The sequence below is a fragment of the Bos taurus genome, chromosome 8, assembly GCF_002263795.3.
Source record: "Bos taurus isolate L1 Dominette 01449 registration number 42190680 breed Hereford chromosome 8, ARS-UCD2.0, whole genome shotgun sequence".
NCBI classification, from domain to species: Eukaryota; Metazoa; Chordata; class Mammalia; order Artiodactyla; family Bovidae; genus Bos; species Bos taurus.
This window is the reverse complement of record NC_037335.1, coordinates 100,186,964-100,207,728: the sequence shown is the minus strand read 5'-3', so window position 1 is coordinate 100,207,728 and position 20,765 is coordinate 100,186,964. Positions and strand designations below refer to the sequence as shown.

Below are 20,765 nucleotides of genomic sequence, written 5' to 3'. Positions count from 1 at the left end.
TTGAGGATGCTATTAAGGTCCGCATGATGATGCCACACCAGGTAGGAGAGAGAACGAAGTGAAGAGAGAACTGAATGAAGTGTCCATTGGGGGGTCAATGAAACAGAGAGCAGAGAGGAGTTAAGAGCAGGAGCATGACCATGATGGTGATGGTTTGGAGTGGGAAGAAGGGCAAGAGGGAGCTGGACTCTGTTTTTAGCTGAGAAAGAGACTGATAAAGTTTGTCCCTTCTGTTTGGAGACAAGTCATGAGTGTGAGAAACCACTTCCCTCATCAGACAGAGCTGGAAACAGAAATATCCACGTTCAGGATGTGACCTAATGGGGTTTAATATTTGAAATACAGTCTATTTCTTGGGGTACCAAGATCATAGATTGGATAGACTGAAAAAGAGTTAAGGTTAACATCACAGGACTTGCGAAGGTCAAGGGACTATAGGATGAAGTGAATAGTGGTTCTGTTTCATGGCTGTTAAAATCCCTTAGGATAATGGAAGGAGTAGGAGTGGATAGAAAGATGATAAATCTGGAATCAAAATCTTTGAGAAATATGGGAGAGGACCTCAAAGTGAGTAGATGATGAATAGAGTTAGAGAGATTGGTCAAAATGGTATAAGCCTTCATGAAAGGAAAGGTTATGCACAGGAATACAAAATATAATGGCTTAAAAGCAGCAATGAACCCTCAGTACCTGCTAGTCTCGTTGACTTGAAGTGGGTAAGAAATAAACAGCCTCCGTTTAAACAGAAAAGTCATTCAAGTTTAAAAAGTCACTCAAGAAAATAAAGTTTGAAATAAGGCAAAAGGGTAGAATAAGTGTCTGCAAAGAAGTTAGACATTAAAGGGGTGTCTGGCTGTAATGAAACAGCTTTAAATTAAAGGTACAGGGTAAAGATTTTAAAGAGGAGTTCCTGGTGAAAGATTTCATGGTGGTGCAAATAAAGAGTCATAAAAAAGGCTAGAAAATGGGAGAAGGCAGAAAACGATGAGGCTTGCCTGTAGGGTGGTGGGTGATGGCAGGAATAAAAGGTGTGGAACTGTCTCAAGGCTGTGATTTGAACTTGAACTTGTCTGGCTGCCCAGCCTCCAGATATGCAAGAGGCTCTGTTTACTCTCTGCTTCAAAGTGTACCAAGTCAGCTTAGAAATCAATGGATGATTCTCTTTCCCACTCACTCATCTTCACTTGTAGAGCTCCACAGCTCTCGGCAGCTCCTCCCACACCATTGTTGGCAATGCAGCAGTAAATGCCATCGTCACTGTCTTCCACGCTCAGGATGGTGAGGAGCTGACCATTCTCCCGAATGCTGTACCGGGTATCAAAGAGCCTGTGGGTCACAGACGATTATGGCAGGTTAGGGCCCCATCTGTGATTTTTTTTTACTATGATTATATGATCCAGCAGATGATTTACCAGTGGATGAAGCAGATTAAAGGGAAGAGGAAACTTGAGTAAGTTCTGAATAAAAGAATAAGCTTATTTAGGAGTAGAAAGCTAACATTTTCTAATCTTTCCTAGACTGCAGTAATCAAAGCAATGCTGAGTCCTTCAAAAATAATTTCGAAAGGTGATGTCTATTGATAGGACCCACCCAACATAAAATTTACTTTATTTAGGAAAGTATATCATTACCCAAGATATGAGTCCTCTCCCATATTTACTGGGAATAGCAGCTAGATAATGAACACACAAACACGCACAAACATGTGACTTGCAGAAAGGGATTAACAGATACAAACTACTATATATACAATTGATAAACAACAAGGACCTGTTGAATAGCACAAGGAAATATATTCAATATATTATAATAATCTATCATGGAAAAGAATCTGAAAAAGAGTATACAACCAGACCCACATGCACACACACTGCATCACTTTGCTACACACCTCAAACTAACACAACACTGTAAACCAACTATGTGTGTGCTGCGCTCAGTCGCTCAGTCACGTCCAACTCTTTGTGACCCCCTGGACAATAGCCCACCAGGCTCCTCTCTCCATGGAATTTTCCAGGCAAGAATTCTGGAGCAGGTTGCCATTTCCTGCTCCGGGGGATCTTCCTGACCCAGGGATTGAACCTGCATCTCTTGTGTCTCCTGCACTGGCAGCAAGATTCTTTACCACTGTGCCACCTGGTAAGTCCCAAATCAACTACACTTCAATTAAAAAAATAGAAAAAAAGGGAAGGGTTAAATATACATATATATATATATTGAATTAACTAACAGTTGACTAAGTATTTGTTCATTTATTAATCAAATGTTTGCGAGTGCCTGATAAGTGCCAGGCGCAATTCTAGTTCTGTGGGATACCTAGGGAGCAAAAGAGGCTCAAACCGTAAAAATTATGTTTTACATATATTATCTCACTAAATGGCATGCAGCCTGATCATTAAGAAGGGAATTAGGACAATGGAAAGAAATACGAGGGGAAATGTCAACCTAAAAGTGAGTTTTATGACCAAATAAAAATGCTTTATGCAACAAGTATATATTAAGCAGAGTAACCCCCCCTCAAAGATCCATGTCTTAATCCCCAGAACCTGTGAATATGTTAACCTTACACAGCAAAAGGGATTTTGCAGATGTCAAGAATCTTAAAATGAGTATCATGAATTATCCAGATGGGCCCTATGTAATCATGCATACTTGCATGCTATGTCGCTTCAGTCATGTCTGACTCTTTGCAACCTGTCGACCAGAACTGCAGCCTGCCAGGCTTCTCTGTCCGTGGGATTCTCCAGGCAAGAAAACTGGACTGGGTGGCCATGCCCTCTTCCAGGGGAATCTTCCTGACCCAGAGATCAAACCCACATCTCTTACGTCTCCTGCGTTGGCAGGCAGATTCTTAAGCACTCGTGCCACCTAATAGTGAGGGTCCTTAAAAGATGGGAGAGGGAAGCAGGAGGATCCGAGAATGAGATGTGATGAGACTGGAGTTATGCAGTTGCTGGCTTTCAAAATGGAGCAAAGGGCCAAGAAATGCAGGCAAGAAATCAGATTTTCCTCTAGTGCCTCCAGAAAGAATGCAGCCCTGTCAACACCTTGATTTTAGCCCAAAGAGACCGATTTCAGACTTCTAAACTCCAAAACTGTGAGATAATAAATTTGTGTTGTATCAAACCACTAATTTTATGGTAATTTGTTACAGTAGAAATGGAAAAAAATAATACAACCTGAAAACAAAAAATGTAAAGTCAATGGGTTCTTGATTTCGAATTTGATGGATGGCCCCCATCACACACTGATCTTAAAGAGGAAAAAGAGATATAGTAATTTTTGGTCTATGTGACTAAGGATGATATAATCACTGGGTAGTTCATTAAATCACTTTAAATAACTGGGGATAGCCATGATACTGACTCTCATGTACATTTTGCTTTGCTTTTGTTTTTTGCTGTTTAAGTTTGCATAGAAAATGTGAATATTGAAATATTTTGCAGATGTGCTTGTGGACTAAGAGTCCAACCACTCTGTGAAATAGAAACTTTCAAGATTTATAATCTGTTGTATCATTGCTGCTTAAAGTATATAAATTGTTTGTAGATTTGAGGGACGTAAGTATTTATAATTTTCAAAATATAAATTATTTTCCTCTTTCTTATTGAAGTATAGTTGATTTACAACATTATATTAGTTTCAGGTGTACATAGCCTAGTGATTCAGTATGTTTACAGATTATACTCCATTAAAAGTTATTACAAGATAATGGCTATAGTTCCCATTACAAGATAATGGCTATAGTAACCAGGGAATATCCAGGTATATCCTGTTGCTCATTTATTTTCTACATAGCAGTCCCAAGTGGTGCTAGTGTGAAGAAGCTGCCTGCCAATGCAGGAGCTGAAAGAGGTGCAGGTTGGATCCCTGGGTCAGGAAGATCCCCTAGAGAAGAAAATGGCAAACCACTGCAGTAATCTTGCTTGGAGAATCTCATGGACAGAGGAGGCTGGTGGGCTGCAGTCCGTGGAGTTGCAAAGAGCTGGACATGACTGAAGCGACAGTACACACACACACACACACACACACACGTATCTCTTAATCCCACACCCCTAACTTGCATGCCCCTTCCCCTTCCCTCTCCCCTTTGGTAGCCATTAGTTTGTTTTCTGTGTGAGTCTCTTTCTTTTTTGCACATACATTGATTTGTATTACTTTTTAGGTTCCATCTGTGGGTGGTAGCATAGTCTTTGCGGTTCTCTGACTTATTTCATTAAGGATAATATTCTCTTAAACCCATACACCCTGATGCAAATGACAGAATTTCATCCTTTTTTATGGCTGAGTAAGATTCCATTGTAAATATATACCACATCTTCTTTACCTATTCATCTGTTATGGACACTTGGGTTTCTTCCATATCTTGGCTATTGGAAATAGTACTGCTATGAATTTGGGGTGCATGTACTTTTTCAAATTAGTGTTTTCATTTTTTTCTGGATATATACCCTGGAGTAGAATTACGAGGTCATTCAGTACGTATATTATTAGCTTTTTGAGACGCCTCCATACTGTTTTCCAGAGAGGCCACACCAACTTGCATTCTCATCAATAGAGTGTAAGGATTTCATTTTCTCCATATCCTCTCCAACATTTGTTATTTGTAGACTTTTTGATGATAGTCGACCCAACTGGTATGAGGTGGTATATTGTTGTTTCTCTAATAACTAGTTATGTTGAGCATCTTTTTTTGTTGGCTGTCTGTCTGTCTTTGTGAAGGATGTCTAGTCAGCTCTTTTGCCCATTTTTTGAGTGGGTTTTTTGTTTTTATTTTTGGATATTGAGTTGTAGGAGCAGTTTATGTATTTTGGATATTAACTCCTTATTGGTTATATAATTTGCAAATATTTTCTCCCATTCTGTAGGTTGTCTTTTTATTTTATTAAATTGATTTAATAAAATGTATTTCAAGCATCTTAATTTGGTTTATAAGCCTTCCTATTCCAGGATTTCTGAGATAGCTTGCCTGATAGAGTACTTGAAGGCTTCCATAGCCCAGGGTAATTTCCCACATTACAGCACATATAATAGGAGGAAATACAAAATTTCAGTTAGAGTTTAGTGAAAACAAACACATAATTTTTCCCCATCCAAGTTTATGGACCCCAGCCTATGGAGCAGTTAAACAATCTAGCCCTAACTCAAGGTATGTGGCCTTCTAGAAAGCTTGTGGTTCCCTTTGTTACAGATATTTTGGAGTATTTTTGGTGAGATAGCTATTGTAATGAGGAAAGGATAGCATAACCATTATACGCCAAGTAGAAATTTTACTGTTTGAGAGGTTACCTCACTATATACATCAGGAGTCCTTTCTGACTTTCAAAAGAAAAAGTAATGGTTACCTAGAGGTCAGATTCCTAGACAACATGCCTGACTTGATTGGGATATTGAAAGTTCAGGAAATGAGGCTGGTCCCTATTAACTCCCCAGAATGTCCTGGAACATGTACCCCCAGAATTAGGATACCATGGTGTTTTCTAATTACTGTGAAATTTCCTCTAGGACCTAACCTGGAACTAGGAAACAGCCCTGACTCTGCCATATCAGTTAAATCACTTTACATTGGACAATTCCCTTAACCTCACTGAAGTTCAGATCTTACATTTATGAAATGTGTGAGTTACATTTAACTATTCTAGAAGGTGAACTTTAGTACTGCCAAGAGCTGTGATTGCTTTTACGACAAAGATAAATCCCAAGGCAGCCTTGGTCATTCTTGGTGAAAAAAGGCAGAATACTTACTTAATGAGAATTTTATTTCTGGTCCAGGAAATTTCAGGCTGGGGGTAGGATTCCACCGCACACATGAAAGTAGCAACTTCTTCAACTAAGGCATCCACTGTTTCAAGAGGAGTGGTGATGACAGGGGCTGAAAGGAGAGGAGAAGTGAAAGGCGAACATTCTGCAGTACTGTTTCCTAACCCTTCTGTAAGCAGTCAGGCTTCCCTTATGGCTCAGCTGGTGAAGAATCCGCCTGCAATGCAGGAGACCTGGGTTCAATCCCTGGGCTGGGAAGATCCCCTGGAGAAGAGAATGGCTACCCACTCCAGTATTCTAACCTGGAGAATTCCACGCTCTATATAGTCCACGGGATCACAAAGAGTCGGACACGACTGAGCGAATTTCACTTTCACTATAAGCAGTCAGAGGCCACAACGGACCTGAATAAGAATGATGTTGCCCCACAGCAAAAATCTGCCAAAAGGGAGGAAGGATTTTATACAGAGGATTTTGTTGCTTCTTTCAAACTAAGGATTTGAGAATCAACAGAGGAGGCGCTCAGGAGAGTTGGGCTTAGAATTTATTATATGTGAGTGGAGGCAGAGCCTGGTTTTGTGAAGCCCAAAGTTAATATAATTTAGATATCCTTTTAAGGAAAAAATATATAAAATTATGGATACAAAATATTGCCTCCCTGACATCAATCAACTGGAAGGAAAGTGTCACTGATGGAACGTTAGTATGAAAAAAGGAAGCCATCTTAACAATTCCTGTTTAAAAATAATATTTTCCAAATTTCAATAAAACACGTTGATGTATATTATTCATATTGTATTTTATTCAATAAAATACAATATGAACACTTTACTAGAGACCATTGGAGGTCTTCAAAGGGGGCTCCTGCAAATGAGAGGCTTTGAAGCTAAAGCTTCACTGGATTTATAGAGGATCCACATAGCTACAAACAAATAGATTAGGAAAAGACTCAATAATATAAAGGCAAATAATCAAAAATAACCCAAACAAAAAAAATGAGCAAAGAAGCTGAATCAACCTGTCTCCAAAGAATATATACAGATGGACAACAAGCACATAAAAAGGTACTCAACATTATTAGCCTTTAAGGAAATGCAAATCAAAACCACTCTAAGATACTACTTTACATACTGTAGAATGGTTATAAATCAAAAAATACGTAACAATAAATGTTGGCAAGGATGTGGAAAAATTAGAACCTGTGTGCACTGTTGGTGGGAAAGTAAATTGGCACAGCCACTTGTGTAAAGCAGGATGGTGCTTCCTCAAATAATTAAGCAGAGAATTAATATGTGTGTTAGTCACTCAGTTGTGTTTGACTCTTTGTGACCCCATGGACTGTAGCCCACCAGGCTCCTCTGTCCATGGAATGAATATATGATCCAGAAATTTCACTTCTGGGTATATATATGCCCAAAATAATTGAAAGCAGTAACTCAAATAGATGGGGCTTCCCAGGTGGCACTAGTGGTAAAGAATGTAGGAGATGTAAAAGATGAGGGTTCAATCCCTGGGTCAGGAAGATCCCCTGGAGGAGGAAATAACAACCCGCTCTAGTATTCTTGCCTGGAGAACACCATGGACAGAGGAACCTGGCAGACTGCAGTTCTTTTCGGGTCACACAGAGCTGGACACGACTGAAGTGACTCAGCATGCGTGCACTCAAATAGATATTTGTACACTGATGCTCAGGTGGCGCTAGTGGTAAAGAATCTGCCTGCCAATGCAGGAGACGTAAGAGACGCAGGTTGGTCCCTGGGGCGGGAAGATCCCCTGGAGGAGGGCATGGCAACCCACTCCAGTGTCCATGACTGGAGAATCCCATGAACAGAGGAGCCTGGCAGGCTACAGTCCATAGGGTTACAAAGAGTCAGACATGACTGAAGTGACTTAGCATACACGCAGAGGGTGAAAACTCCATGAAATAAGAGCAAACTGGCACACGGGCCATAGAAAATGCATCCATAGTGGCTGGATCAATTTACATTCTCACCAACAGTGCAAGAGGGTTCCCTTTTCTCCACATCCTCTCCAGCATTTATTGTTTGATTTTTTTTTTTGACAGTGGCTGTTCTGACTCGTGTGAGGTGGTACATCATTGTAGGGGAAAAAAATGCATTCTGTTTCTAAATGAAACTTATCTTTTCAGTAAACTCAGAGGCTGAGGGTCCCATTTAACCCATATCTCTTCTATGAGTGTAAATTTTTTCATGAGGTCCAGTTCAAGTATCATCTGCTCCCAATCTCCCTGACTTGCTAGACAGAACCAAATACCCTTTTCTTTACCCTTGGGTCATCCTATTCATGTCACTCTCATAGCAGTTGCCACACATATGCTCTTAGAATGATTTGTTTATGTTTCTGTCCCATGCTAAGTTATAAAAACCTTGACCTTTGGGTCAGGAACCATGTCTCAGACCTCTCTCTATCCAGAGGGCTAGCACATTGACTAATGTATTGTTTAAATAAACCAAACTCTATTTCTGAGACCTTTATAAAAGGCATAAATTTTCTTTAAAGATTGAGAAGAAAATGGCTGAAAGAAGAGGGCAGAATTTTTAGGTGAGATGACATCTTTTATATTTTATATCTAGGCATTGAGGCCCACCCTCTCCTCCAACTTTGCACTAAAATAACCATTAAAATATACAGAATGCAGTACAAAGAAATAAATAATGAAAAGTATTAATAATTAAGAGACATAAAGATGGACAAAAATTAATAAACTTCTAATAGAAGTCCAGAAAAATAAAATAGAAGAAATAGCATAGAAGTAATATGTAAAGGGGTAAATTGCTGAGTATTTTTCAAACTTGAAAAATAAAGCAGAATATTCAGGTTGAAAGTTTCCACCAAGCATCAAGCCAGATAAAGAAAATTAATTCATTCTTAGATACACTATATTAAAACTGTAGGAAATTAAAATATTAAACCTTACTAGAAAGAAAAGATCAAGTACTTTAAGAAGAATGCCAGTTAGGCTCACTTGGTATTATTTGGCAACAACTGATACCAAAAGGCATTGGAGTAATAGTTTTAAAAGGTTGAAAAAAAGTAATAACTGCTAGCCTGGAATTCTATAGCCAGCTTAGATAATCATTTTTAAAATGAAGACAAAAGAAACATGCAGACAAATGTTTACCACTGAGACCTTCTCTGAAACAGTTACCAAAAGTATATAATCTCTGTAAAAAATAACTTGTACCCAAAAGAAAGGGGCCAGGCACAAGAAACTATAGTAAGCATTTGTTGTTGTTCAATCATTAAGTTATGTCTGACTCTTTTGCGACCCTGTAATCTGTAATCTGCCATGCTCCTCTGTCCATGGGATTTTCCAGGCAAGAATACTGGAGCAGGTTGCCATTTCCTTCTTCAGGGGTCTTCCTGACCCAGGGATCGAACCTGCATCTCCTGGATTGGCAGGAGGATTATTTACAACTGAGCCACTATTGTAAGCATGCTGCTGCTGCTGGGGCTAAGTCACTTCAGTCGTGTCCGACTGCAACCCCATAGACGGCAGCCCACCAGGCTCCCCAGTCCCTGGGATTCTCCAGGCAAGAACACTGGAGTGGGTTGCCATTTCCTTCTCCAATGCATGAAAGTGAAAAGTGAAAGTGAAGTTGCTCAGTCATGTCCGACTCTTAGCGACCCCATGGACTGCAGCCCACCAGGCTCCTCCATCCATGGGATTTTCCAGGCAAGAGTACTGGAGTGGGGAGCCATTGCCTTCTCCACATAGTAAGCATAGATGGTGGTAAAATATAACTGCAATTTTAGATATTGTGGAATATATAGTTTTAAAGCTCAATAATTTTTATGTTTAAAAAAAGTGGAACTAGAATTCTAGATAAACAATTATAAGATGAAAATAGAGGGAAGTAGTTCAGCAGATTATTAAAACACTATAAGTTCTTTCCTATAAGCAGGAAGATGACAAATACTGAATACAAACATGGGGAGATAATATAAAGTTAGAGGCATACTGTTAAAATTTCCCTAATTCTTACCACCAAAATAATAGATTAAAAATCAAAATTTCCAAAGCAGCAGGAGAACAAAAGGAACTAAAACTGTATCAATTAAAAAAAAAAAATAAAGAAGCAGAAAAGGATAAACGAGCCGAGAACAGGTATGGTTAACAGAAGATACAAATTAATTTGTAATAAACATGCCCAAATACATCCAAAATCACAGTAAACACCCATGGTATGAACTGATCTGGAGAAAGACAGATACATGATTAAAAAACACAAAGACATATCTAATTATTTTAAAACAAATGTTGCAATAAAGAGAATGGAAAATATATACAAAGTAAACACTACTCAAAGTGATAAAGCAATAGAGTAATAGTACTAATATAAGATGAACTTCAATATAAAGTGATACGTAAGCATTTGAAGAGTGAAGAAAGACTTCTTAATGATAAAAGAAACAATCCATCAACAAGATAACAACCATGACATTTAATTATTTAAAAATATAGATTCAGGACTTCTGGTAGTCCAGTGGTTAAAGAATCCGCCTTGCAATGCAGGGGATGCAGGTTCAATCCCTGGTCCAGGAACTAAGATCCCACATGGTGCTGGGCAACTGAAGCCCATGCACACCACAATTGCACTGAGCCTGCAACACCACAGCTAGAGAGTCCATGGGCTGCAAGGAAAACATCTCAAGTGCCACAGCTAAGACCCAACACAGCCAAATTAAATAAGTAAATAAGTAATTTAATAAATATAGACTCAAACAACTCAAACTTAAATTAGTATTACCAGGAGATATTATAATGAAGTAATAGGCTCCAATGGAGAAGGCAATGGCACCCCACTCCAGTACTCTTGCCTGGAAAATCCTATGGACGGGGGAGCCTGGTAGGCTGCAGTCCATGGAGTCGCTAAGAGTCGGACATGACTGATCGACTTCACTTTCACTTTTCACTTTCATGCATTGGAGAAGGAAATGGCAACCCACTCCAGTGTTCTTGCCTGGAGAATCCCACGGACGGGGGAGCCTAGTGGGCTGCCGTCTATGGGGTCGCACAGAGTCAGACACGACTGAAGTGACTTAGCAGCAATAGGCTCCAAAAATTTAAAAGAAAATTATACATGCATACACACATAGGAGAGAATGGAAAAATTGATAAATTCCAAGATGTTATTATCATTTATCTCCTAGTTGTGAGCATTATGTATAATTTTTTATCATTGTCTTGCTATATCTTACAGCAAAATATTATAAGACATATTATATAATATTAAAATATATAAAATTAATATATATTATTGGGCTTCCCTGGTGGCTTAATAATAAAAACCCAACTGCCAATGCAGGAGATGCAGGCTCAAATCCCTGGGTCGGGAAGATACCCTGGAGAAGGAAATGGCAACGCACTCCAGTACTGGATATTCTCTTGCCTGGGAAATTCCATAAACAGAGGAGACTGGCAGGCCAAAGTCCTCAGGGGTCACAAAGAGTTGTACGTGACTGAGCATGGACATGAATATGTATTATCTTCATAATAAAAATTATAGGACATAACCAGAATGCCACAGAAATGTTAATTTTCAAATCCATTGGAAGCAAATTTGAAATTGATAAAAGTTTTAGAAAGTCAACCTCTTGGAAAAGGTAGATTTTTCTAAACAACTGATGAGCAAAATAAGTGATCAATTGCATAGTCACATACGTAGTGATTAAAAACATCATATGATAATAAGGTTATAGGTAATGATGGGCCTGAAGGATAATGGATAATATTGAATGCTTCCATTGTTTAAAAAGAAAGACAGACTACTGAGGAATTGCATCCCTGGTGGCTCAGTGGTAAAGAACCCGCCTGCCAGTACAGGAGATGTGGGTTTGATCTCTAGGTGAGGAAGATCCCCTGGAGAAGGAAATAGCAACCCACTCCAGTATTCTTGCCTGGGAAATCCCACAGACAGAAGAGCCTGGCAGATTACCATCTATGGGGTTGCAAAAGAGTCAGATGTGACTTAGTGACTAAATAACAACAACAAAACTGAGGAATTAGACAGTGAGAAGCTCTAGCCCAGGGATTGAATCCAAATCCCTGCTCCATCACTTCCCATCTCCACTGAGACACTTAACTAGTTGCCTTGGCCTCTTTAGCTGTAGACGGAGATAACAATAAAACCATTGCATAAGCTTGACATCAAGAGCCTCTTGATGAAAGTGAGAGTCAAAAAGTTGGCTTAAAACTCAGCATTCAGAAAACTAAGATCATGGCATCCAGCCCCATCACTTCATGGCAAAATAGGTGGGGAAACAATGGAAACAGTGACAGACTTTATTTTCTTGGGCTCCAAAATCACTGCAGATGGTGACTGCAGCTGTGAAATTAAAAGACGCTTGCTCCTTGGAAGAAAAACTATGACAAACCTAAACAGCATGTTAAAAAGCAGAGACATTACTTTTCCAACAAAGGTTCGTCTAGTCAAGGCTATGGTTTTTCCAGCAGTCATGTATGGATGTGAGAGTTGGACTATATAGAAAGCTGAGCACTGAAGAACTGATGCTTTTGAAGTGTGGTGTTGGAGAAGACTCTTGAGAGTCCCTTGGACTGCAAGGAGATCAAACCAATCAATCCTTTAGGAAATCAACCCTGAATATTCATTGGAAGGACTGATGCTGAAGCTGAAACTCCAATACTTTGGCCACCTGATTTCAAAGGACTCATTTGAAAAGACCCTGATGCTGGGAAAGATTGGAGGTTGGAGGAGAAGGGATCGACAGAGGATAAGATGGTTGGATGGCATCACTGACTCAATAGACATGAATTTGAGCAAGCTCTAGGAGTTGATAATGGACAGGGAAGCCTAGTGTGCTGCAGTCCATGGGGATGCTGGGAAAGATTGGAGGTTGGAGGAGAAGGGATCGACAGAGGATAAGATGGTTGGATGGCATCACTGACTCAATAGACATGAATTTGAGCAAGCTCTAGGAGTTGATGATGGACAGGGAAGCCTAGTGTGCTGCAGTCCATGGGGTCGCAAAGAGTCGGACATGACTGAGCAACTGAACTGACTAAAACTTGATATGATGATTACATACAATAAATAAATGTACATAATGCATTTAACATTGTTCTTGGCTCATAGGGAGTAGTCTATGTTATTTTATTCCATAATTTAGAGACCAAAACCTCAACTCTTGAGTTATTCTCCTGGTTTCTGTGGCTCAGCAGGTAGAGAATCCACCTACAATGCAGGAGACACAAGAGATGCAGGTTTGATCCCTCCATCAGGAATATCCCCTGGCGGAGGAAATGCTAACCCACTCCAGTACTCTTGCCTGAAAAATCCCATGGACAGAGAAGTCTGATGGGCTACAGTCCAAAGGGTGGCAAAGAGTCAGACATAACTGAGCAACTAAGCATCCCCCCAAAAAAATCTCAAAATGGAAAGATATATAGATGAATTTCACTGTACAAAACAGAATAATTGTAGTCCTAACTGTACAAAAGTGGAAAAAGAGACTCACAGCTTTGTCTTCTGTGGTCTGCTGGAACTGGCGTATACTGGCTTGCAAGTGTCAAGTGTTAATTTTTCAGAAATTTAACAAGGCAATTGAATAGAGCCATCATTTAAAACTAAATTATATAAATTTATGTTTAAAATAACTGTTAAACACGAAGAAGTAATACTCAACATTTATCACTTCCTGATTATTTTACTACATTTTGTATTATCCGTGTTATTGGGGTTATTTACATCTGATATCTGTAGACATTACATACACAGCTGTGCTACTGTACATCTCCCAACTCAGTCTTTGCTGGTACCTTGAAGTTGGCATTTGCACTTGTGGCATTTGTGATTGAAGCATTTGCACTACAGCAGTCAACAAATGCAACATATCAGGGCCTTTTTTTTTCCTCAGAGAGGCACGAACCCAGGAGCATATTCTACATTATCAATATCTTCAAGTCCTACCATTTACAATGTCTGTATAAATAGCATCCTGTTTATATAACAGTTCCTGGTAGGCAGCAGAATTGCATAAACAATCATTATATCAATTTTTTAGGGTATTCATATGTTAATAGTCCTGAAAGTATGGGTGACTTTCTCTCTTAGACTTTTGCATATCTTGTGTTTTCAGTTATCATTCTTAATGCCAAGTATAATTTTTACTAAAACCCCCAAACTTGATTGATTAGTTTCTTCTCATTCAATATGCAGATCCAGAAGTGACAGAGGAAGCAGATATACTATTGATATTATTTTTCCAGGGAGGTGGCAGAAATTCTGTTGAGGTCAGTTAAAATCAAAGAAATAAATCTTGGAATCTCTTGACAAGCTTAAACGTAGAGAAATACATGAGTTATCACTGAGAACAGCTTCCCTTAGTTTTCAGTGGCATGATGATTTTATGTGAGGTTTGATTCTGTTTTTAATAAGGTTAACATCTAAAATTGATTAAGAACCTACCATCAGCCACAAGTCACACTTTGCATTCATAATCTTATTTATTTATCACAATAAGCATAAAGGCAGATACTATTATTACTCTCATTTGCAATTGAGGAATGAAGCCTATGCAAGGTTCAGTAACTTATCTAAACAAAATAAGAGCAGGAAGTGATAGAACTGAATTTCATGGGTAAGGTTGATTTAAAATTCTTATCTTTTAACTCTAAGCTATACCATGTCTTCAGTGTAGTACTAGTTACTCACAGACAAGGGAAAAAATAAGACTGACATTAATATCAATTTCTATAAGCAAAATATTGTTGGTTAAGCCCACCTTGCCCACACTCCAAAATTATCCAAACAAATCGCTTTTAAATTTTTACTGACACAACCACATAGTTGTATTTAATGATATTTATAGAATCAGCAGACTGTCTCTGCTTTCTTTCTACTGTCCAGCTTTCATCTCAGCCAGGGCCTATTTCAACTGGGACGCTATTTCTCCCCTCTTTCCAAGGACCACATGAACAAGAAATACATAAAAATGAACCCAGTGCTCTTCTGTACCCACGGAGTAGCTGAACTTGAATACTGGCTGCTGGATGAGTTGTAATGTTATCCTTTTATGGACTGTAACACACGGTCGTTGCCATACCACCTTCAGACTGACCATTCGCGGATTGACATAACCAAATAACTGAGTAAACAGTCAGGTGTATTTGCTCCTTTCTGTTCTAGTAAAATTAGGGCTCAGACTTGGAACATATTCGTGCTTTTCTAGCATCATGAATACAGTATTGTTTTTTCAGTATGAGAAAACACATGAGTATTAGAAAATTTTCAAATCCCCCACAGAAAGAGGATATTCAGTATTGCTCATCATTTGTCATATCTTAGAAAAGACACATACTTCTGGTGATGTAATCAAATATGTTATTTTTTTATTATGAAGTCTCTGGAACTTATATAAGGTTCATTGATAATCTCAGTAGTTACTGTGCTGTGTTGAGTCACTTATTAATGGCATATCATTAATTCTTTGTCACAGAACATACTCTTGGTCTTTGCCTTCAGAAATGACAGTGAGGACAGGAAGGTAGGAATTCTGGGTCAGTCTGTTAGAATTTCTGAAATGACCTCTCCTAGGGGCATCCCTTCGGTATTAAGGCATGATTTCATAAGGACTCATCCAAAATGTGCCTGTTCCCCAGGAGGGGTCATTTCACCAGTGGTTAACAGTCCTCAGCATAGTGTATAACATAACACTGGTAGGTGCTTCATCTTAGGAGAAAACTGAGGCTCACAGTGAAGGCCTCTTTTCCTGAAAGACACACAAAGAGGCATTGGGGACTAGAAAAAGGAAGTTGATCTTAACATTGTTTTCAAGGCCTGAAGTATCCTCCTTTCACTTTCTTCATTTTTTGGCTAAGACTGCATGCTTTGTTGCCATATCCTCTCAGCTCCCTTACCCTCTAGTCCTTCAGCTGCACTGACCCTGGAAAGTACCAGTCTTGAACTAATCCAACCAGCTGTCCTCACTGCTCCTATGTTCACAAAGTTATTGTTGAATAAAGTAATACAATGGTGAAGATCAGGACCACTTATGGGGGTGCAGTCCCCACCCCCGGCATGGACATGTGGTCCTTCTACATTCTCTGGTCCACTTCTCTCATCTCTCTGAATGGGATCACTTCCTTTAGGTTCTCTACTCATCCCTCAGTAACGTCAATTCCCCCAATAACGTCATGTCCTATTTCACCGAGAAATTGCCTACTTCACCACTGGATTTGTGGTAAAAATCTTGCCATTTCTGCACTTTGTCTGTTCTTTAAAGTCAATAATATTTAAAGCAACTGTTGTTTCTCCAAATATGGGATGAGTTACTCTTTCAGTGTATGTCAATATAAAACATTCATCCAGTATTCGGTGTCCCGGATTTCATGACAGCTGTGCCTGTTCTGACTTAGTCATATGTCAAATCTGTGAATCCTATCCCTGTATACATATGATTTAGAAGAAATTTTTACTAACATATATCTAAAGATAAATCACTTAAGACTCAAGAACTTCTAGGTATGATAGTAATGAGATAATTTTAAGAGTGGAGTTTGGACAGGAGTTCTTTGTGCATAGAACAGATTCAAAGCTGTTTCATGAATTCCCATACTCCTACAGAAAATCCCACTCTACACTTAGTACTCCCTGATAAAGTGTTAAATATTTTTGAAAAATGTGGTTAAGGCGAATGTTCAATGAAAGTTGGCTATTTTCATACATGACTGTTTATAAAATCCTCCTCCTTGTGGTTTGATACTGAGCTCATGATTGAAAGTATCACCAAATAAAATGATTCAGAAAGACAGTGAAATTTCCCTTTGTTTTTGAACATTAGGAATCTCAATTAAACTATTGAGAGTAATAATGATAAGCTATTCTACAAAGTTGGTTATTAATTTTATTGGAGAAATCATATGCTGATGATCAGATAAGAATCCACGGAATGCTCTTGCACTATTTTAACTGTGTCATTTACTTTATGATATATTATGCTGCAGATGTCTTGATTCATTCACAATAAGGGACTTAGGAAAAAGGGGTACCACCTAAAAAACCTCTTCCCATTATTGCCTTCTGCCAAGAATAGAGAAAACAACTAGAGATATTTTGTGTAGCATAATTTCATTACTGTTGATAGTACTGAAATAATCACATATTAATGTGTTTTTTGTACCAACATATTCCATGCACTTCAACATGTAAAATGTTAAGGATTGTATTTTCATGATAGTGTTTATTCTCAGAGCTGGTAGGTGTACTTAATAAATGTTTGCTCTTCAGGCCTGGTGTTTTGGCTAAGGCTGATGTTAAACCCATATTAATTTAGTTTTTTCAATAATACTCAAATACTCTGTTTGAGTAGGATAGGCAAAAATATTGCTTTAATTTTTTGAGTTTACAATCTCATTAAAGCAGTAAATAAACTATAAACAAATAAACAAAGTTAGGGTAACAGTCTGGCTATTTTATTTAGAGCTCAGGATTTTGGCTTTGTTATGTTTACGCCACTATATTTTGTGACGTTTTCAAAATAGAAACAGTGTGCTTTACCTATAAAGTTTGGAAACTACAAATTATTTCTTTCTAGATAGAAATTAGGAGGTTGGGTTTGGTTTTTCTCATGCATGGGATTCTAATTTGAATTAGAAAATCAATTGTCGTGTTCCTTGTAAGACTGAATGCCAGTACATTTTAGCATCTAACCATGTCATTTTTATGTAACTTTATGGTTTAGAATAGCACAAATAAATTTACAACAATCCGTAAGTCCAAACATCCAGGTGCTGCCCTTCCGGACATCCGTTGTATGATCAGGAAGTATTAAAATAATCTGAAGCCAATGTTAAGTCTTTCTGGCTATTATTAGCTATTTGAAAAGATATAGATTCTCTTTTATCTGCAGGTACCTTAAAGTATTAGTTGACAAAAGTTTAAATGCATTGAACAATACCCTTTTGTGCAGATAAAATAGAAAAAGAAAGCAATGAAACAACATAAATCTATGAAATCAGACTGTTGGTGAAGAAAGCTCTATCTTCTTAGTATGTGAATTTTAACCTTGTGGTTCCAGAAATTCTAGTGAACCACAAAATCTACACTATGTTTTCCATCTAACATACAATATGACTACCTTCGCTTATCTACACAATACAAACATTCAGTTCTTTGGTAAAGTAATATGAAGGGAAAAGAATTCATCTGAATGTGTCATAAATTAACAGAACTCTTTTTACTCTGCTGTAATGTGTTTAATTCCCTGGTGGCTCAATGGTAAAGAATCTGCCTACCAATGCAAGAGACGGGGGTTCAGTCCCTGGGTTGGGAAGATTCCCTGGAGAAGGAAATGGCAACCCACTCCAGTATTTTTGCCTGGAGAAGCCCATGGACAGAGGAGCCTGACTGGTTCACAAAAGAGTTGGACATGCCTGAGCTACTAAACAACGGTCCATTTAATCAGAATCTTTTTAATGTTATTCCATTTGCTTTCTCATGTCTTTGTAAAAAGACTTCAGTGAAGCGCTCAGTCACTTTGCAAATCACCTATTTTCCTGTCTTTCTTCCTGATTTGAAATACACTAGTCTCAGTTTCATAATATGCTGGCCAGAAACTGTGGACATTCTTGCTACTGCAACAGGTGTTTGTCAGTTTCTTAAGTTGCTTTCCTTTCCCCTGAGGTGGTGTTATTTCCGGTACATTCCAAAGCCTCTGAAAAAAAAACCTTTCCCATTCTCTTGCCAAACCAAATCATGACTCCAGCCTCCTATGGAGAACCCGTTGTTCTTCAGACTTTTATAGGCAACTTGTGTGCGTCTTTCTCTAATTTTTATTTGGGCAGAACTCAAATATTGATTAAGAGTTTTGCAAAGCTGAAACTGAAAATGGAAGTGATTTTTGTTCAGAAGCAAACACTCTGGATGTCTGGGAGTGGGATTGATACATTCCTGGCAAACCTGATGTAAAAAGGTTTTCATCATCCCTTTAGACCACCCTGAAGTTTGACATAAACATAAACAAACTGACCTCAATAACTTGCAGTCTACCTGTTAATGTTTCCCTTACGAGTGAGGACTCTGTATGCACTGAATGGCTAAACTTTTTATTGTAGAGCTTAAGCAGGGGACGGATAGCAGTAGAATGGAGACCATCCATCAATTGCTTATTTATATAGCTTTCTCTCTCTCCATATACTACACCCCCACTTCACCAAGTAAAACCCAAGCCTGCCCTCATGAATCAGTCATGATCGGAACACACGCATGCACTTTAGAACTGTCACAGGCAACAGGAGACAAGAGCGCTGAAACCAACCTTTTGGAAGTTTCTCAGTCCCGCTGAAGGCAACCAAAGTAAGAATATGTACCAGTGGAATGTTGACGAACTCTCTCATGATTAATCCAGGCTCAGGCAGCAGAAAGTTCTTTCTGGACAACGCAAGGAAAATGCCTCCACCGTTTACATTTTAAAGCATAGTTTGTTCCAAAAGGGTCGTCTGCTAATGACTGTTTGTGTCAGCAGCTCCTCTGGCTCTAAGTATAATCAGGAATTCTCAGACTTGGCTGTAATGATAGACACGGCCAGCTGGTGAGTATCCCCTTAGGCCAGTAATGCAAGAGTAGGGCTGGAGGAACAAGGGAAAGAAAATCCCTCTAGAATCCCTTTTAAGACAGAAGCAGAAGGACAATACCAGATGCCTTTTGTAACCATCATTGTATTCCCTGAGGTATAGTTTTCCTGATCTTCTGAGTCAGCTCATCATCTCTCCTGCACTCATCTCAGAACTCTGGATGTATCTGAGCATGATTCCTCCCCAGCTTTCACTCCCCCACCTGCATCCATCCCATAATTAATTCCTACAGATTGTACCAACTTGATATGCCTTGATTTCCTCCTCTCCTTTGATTCTCACTAGTCTCAGCCTACCCCAGCCTCCCTTTCAGACATTCATCTTCTTGGAATGATGGTAACCTCCTATCTGTTCTCTCTGCCTCTGTTTTACTGTCCTCTCGGGCCACCCTGGTGACTAAGACGGTTAAGAGTCCTCCTGCAATGCAGGAGACCCGGGTTTGATCTCTGGGTCGGGAAGATCCCCTGGAGAAGGGAATGGCTACCCACTCCAGTACTCTTGCCTGGAGAATTCCATAGACAGAGGAGCCTGGTGGGCTATCGTCCATAGGGTCATAAAGAGTCGGACACAACTGAGTGACTAGCACTTTCACTAATCTCTTTTTAGATCACCTGTCCTACTCAAAAGTCTTTAGTGGCTCTTCATCACATTAAAAAATCCAAATCTCTCTAATACGACAAAAGAAGGTTTGATGGACCCTGCCTATCTGTTTAGCCTCTGTTACAATCTCTGTCTCTTTTAATATGTAGAAACCTACTGATGGTTCACTGAATACAGCTTTCAAGCCTCCATGAATTGTTCCTACTGTTCCCTCCTCTTGGAGTGCTTTCTCCTCCTCTCCACCTGGTTCCCACCTATCTCAACTTGATCACCATCTCCTGGGAGCTATTCCAGACTAAAACTCCCACATCTTCCCAAAGTTGCCTTAGGTCTGCCTCCTCTGGGCTTCTCTGTTCTATTGCACATTTCTCTATCGTTGCACTTATTGCATGGCTTTAAGAGTTCTTTCTGCTTGTGTTGCTGTCTCCCTTATTCTTTGGTCTCATGAGTCCACTGAGTCAGCAGTCATGAGCTGTCAGTTGCAGCAAATTCTTCCAAAGCATTCTCCTAGGCAAATGGCCTTTTCCCACTGAACAGTATGTCCTAGAGACTTTTACATGGTTAATATATAGCACTATATCATTGCTTCTGTTGGCTATGTAGATTTCTAAACCATGGATGTATAATGGTATATTTAACCACACCTCAGGCTCAGACAGTAAAGAATCTGCCTGCGATGGGGGAGACCTGGGTTCAGTCCCTGGATTGGGAAGATCCCCTGGAGAAGGGAATGGCTACCCACTCCAGTATTCTTGCCTGGAGAATTCCATGGAAATAGGAGTCTAGCCCA

General features: G+C 39.2%; 1 protein-coding gene across 2 annotated transcripts in view; it reads right to left on the bottom strand.

The window, feature by feature from the left end:
• Nucleotides 1-19,273, bottom strand: part of MUSK (muscle associated receptor tyrosine kinase) — a 99,458-nt gene extending 80,185 nt beyond the window's left edge. Inside the window, exons 1-3 of one of the 2 annotated variants that reach the window (XM_059889194.1) lie at nt 19,060-19,273; nt 5,746-5,872; nt 1,175-1,326 (exon numbers count right to left, since the gene is read on the bottom strand). In XM_059889194.1, the coding sequence (XP_059745177.1) occupies nt 1,175-1,326; nt 5,746-5,872; nt 19,060-19,138 (358 nt within the window). In that variant the 5' untranslated portion in view covers nt 19,139-19,273. The remainder of the gene's footprint in view (nt 1-1,174; nt 1,327-5,745; nt 5,873-19,059) is intronic. The other variant, NM_001192352.3, reaches the window with a different exon arrangement.
• Between the last annotated feature and the right edge of the window lie 1,492 nt (nt 19,274-20,765).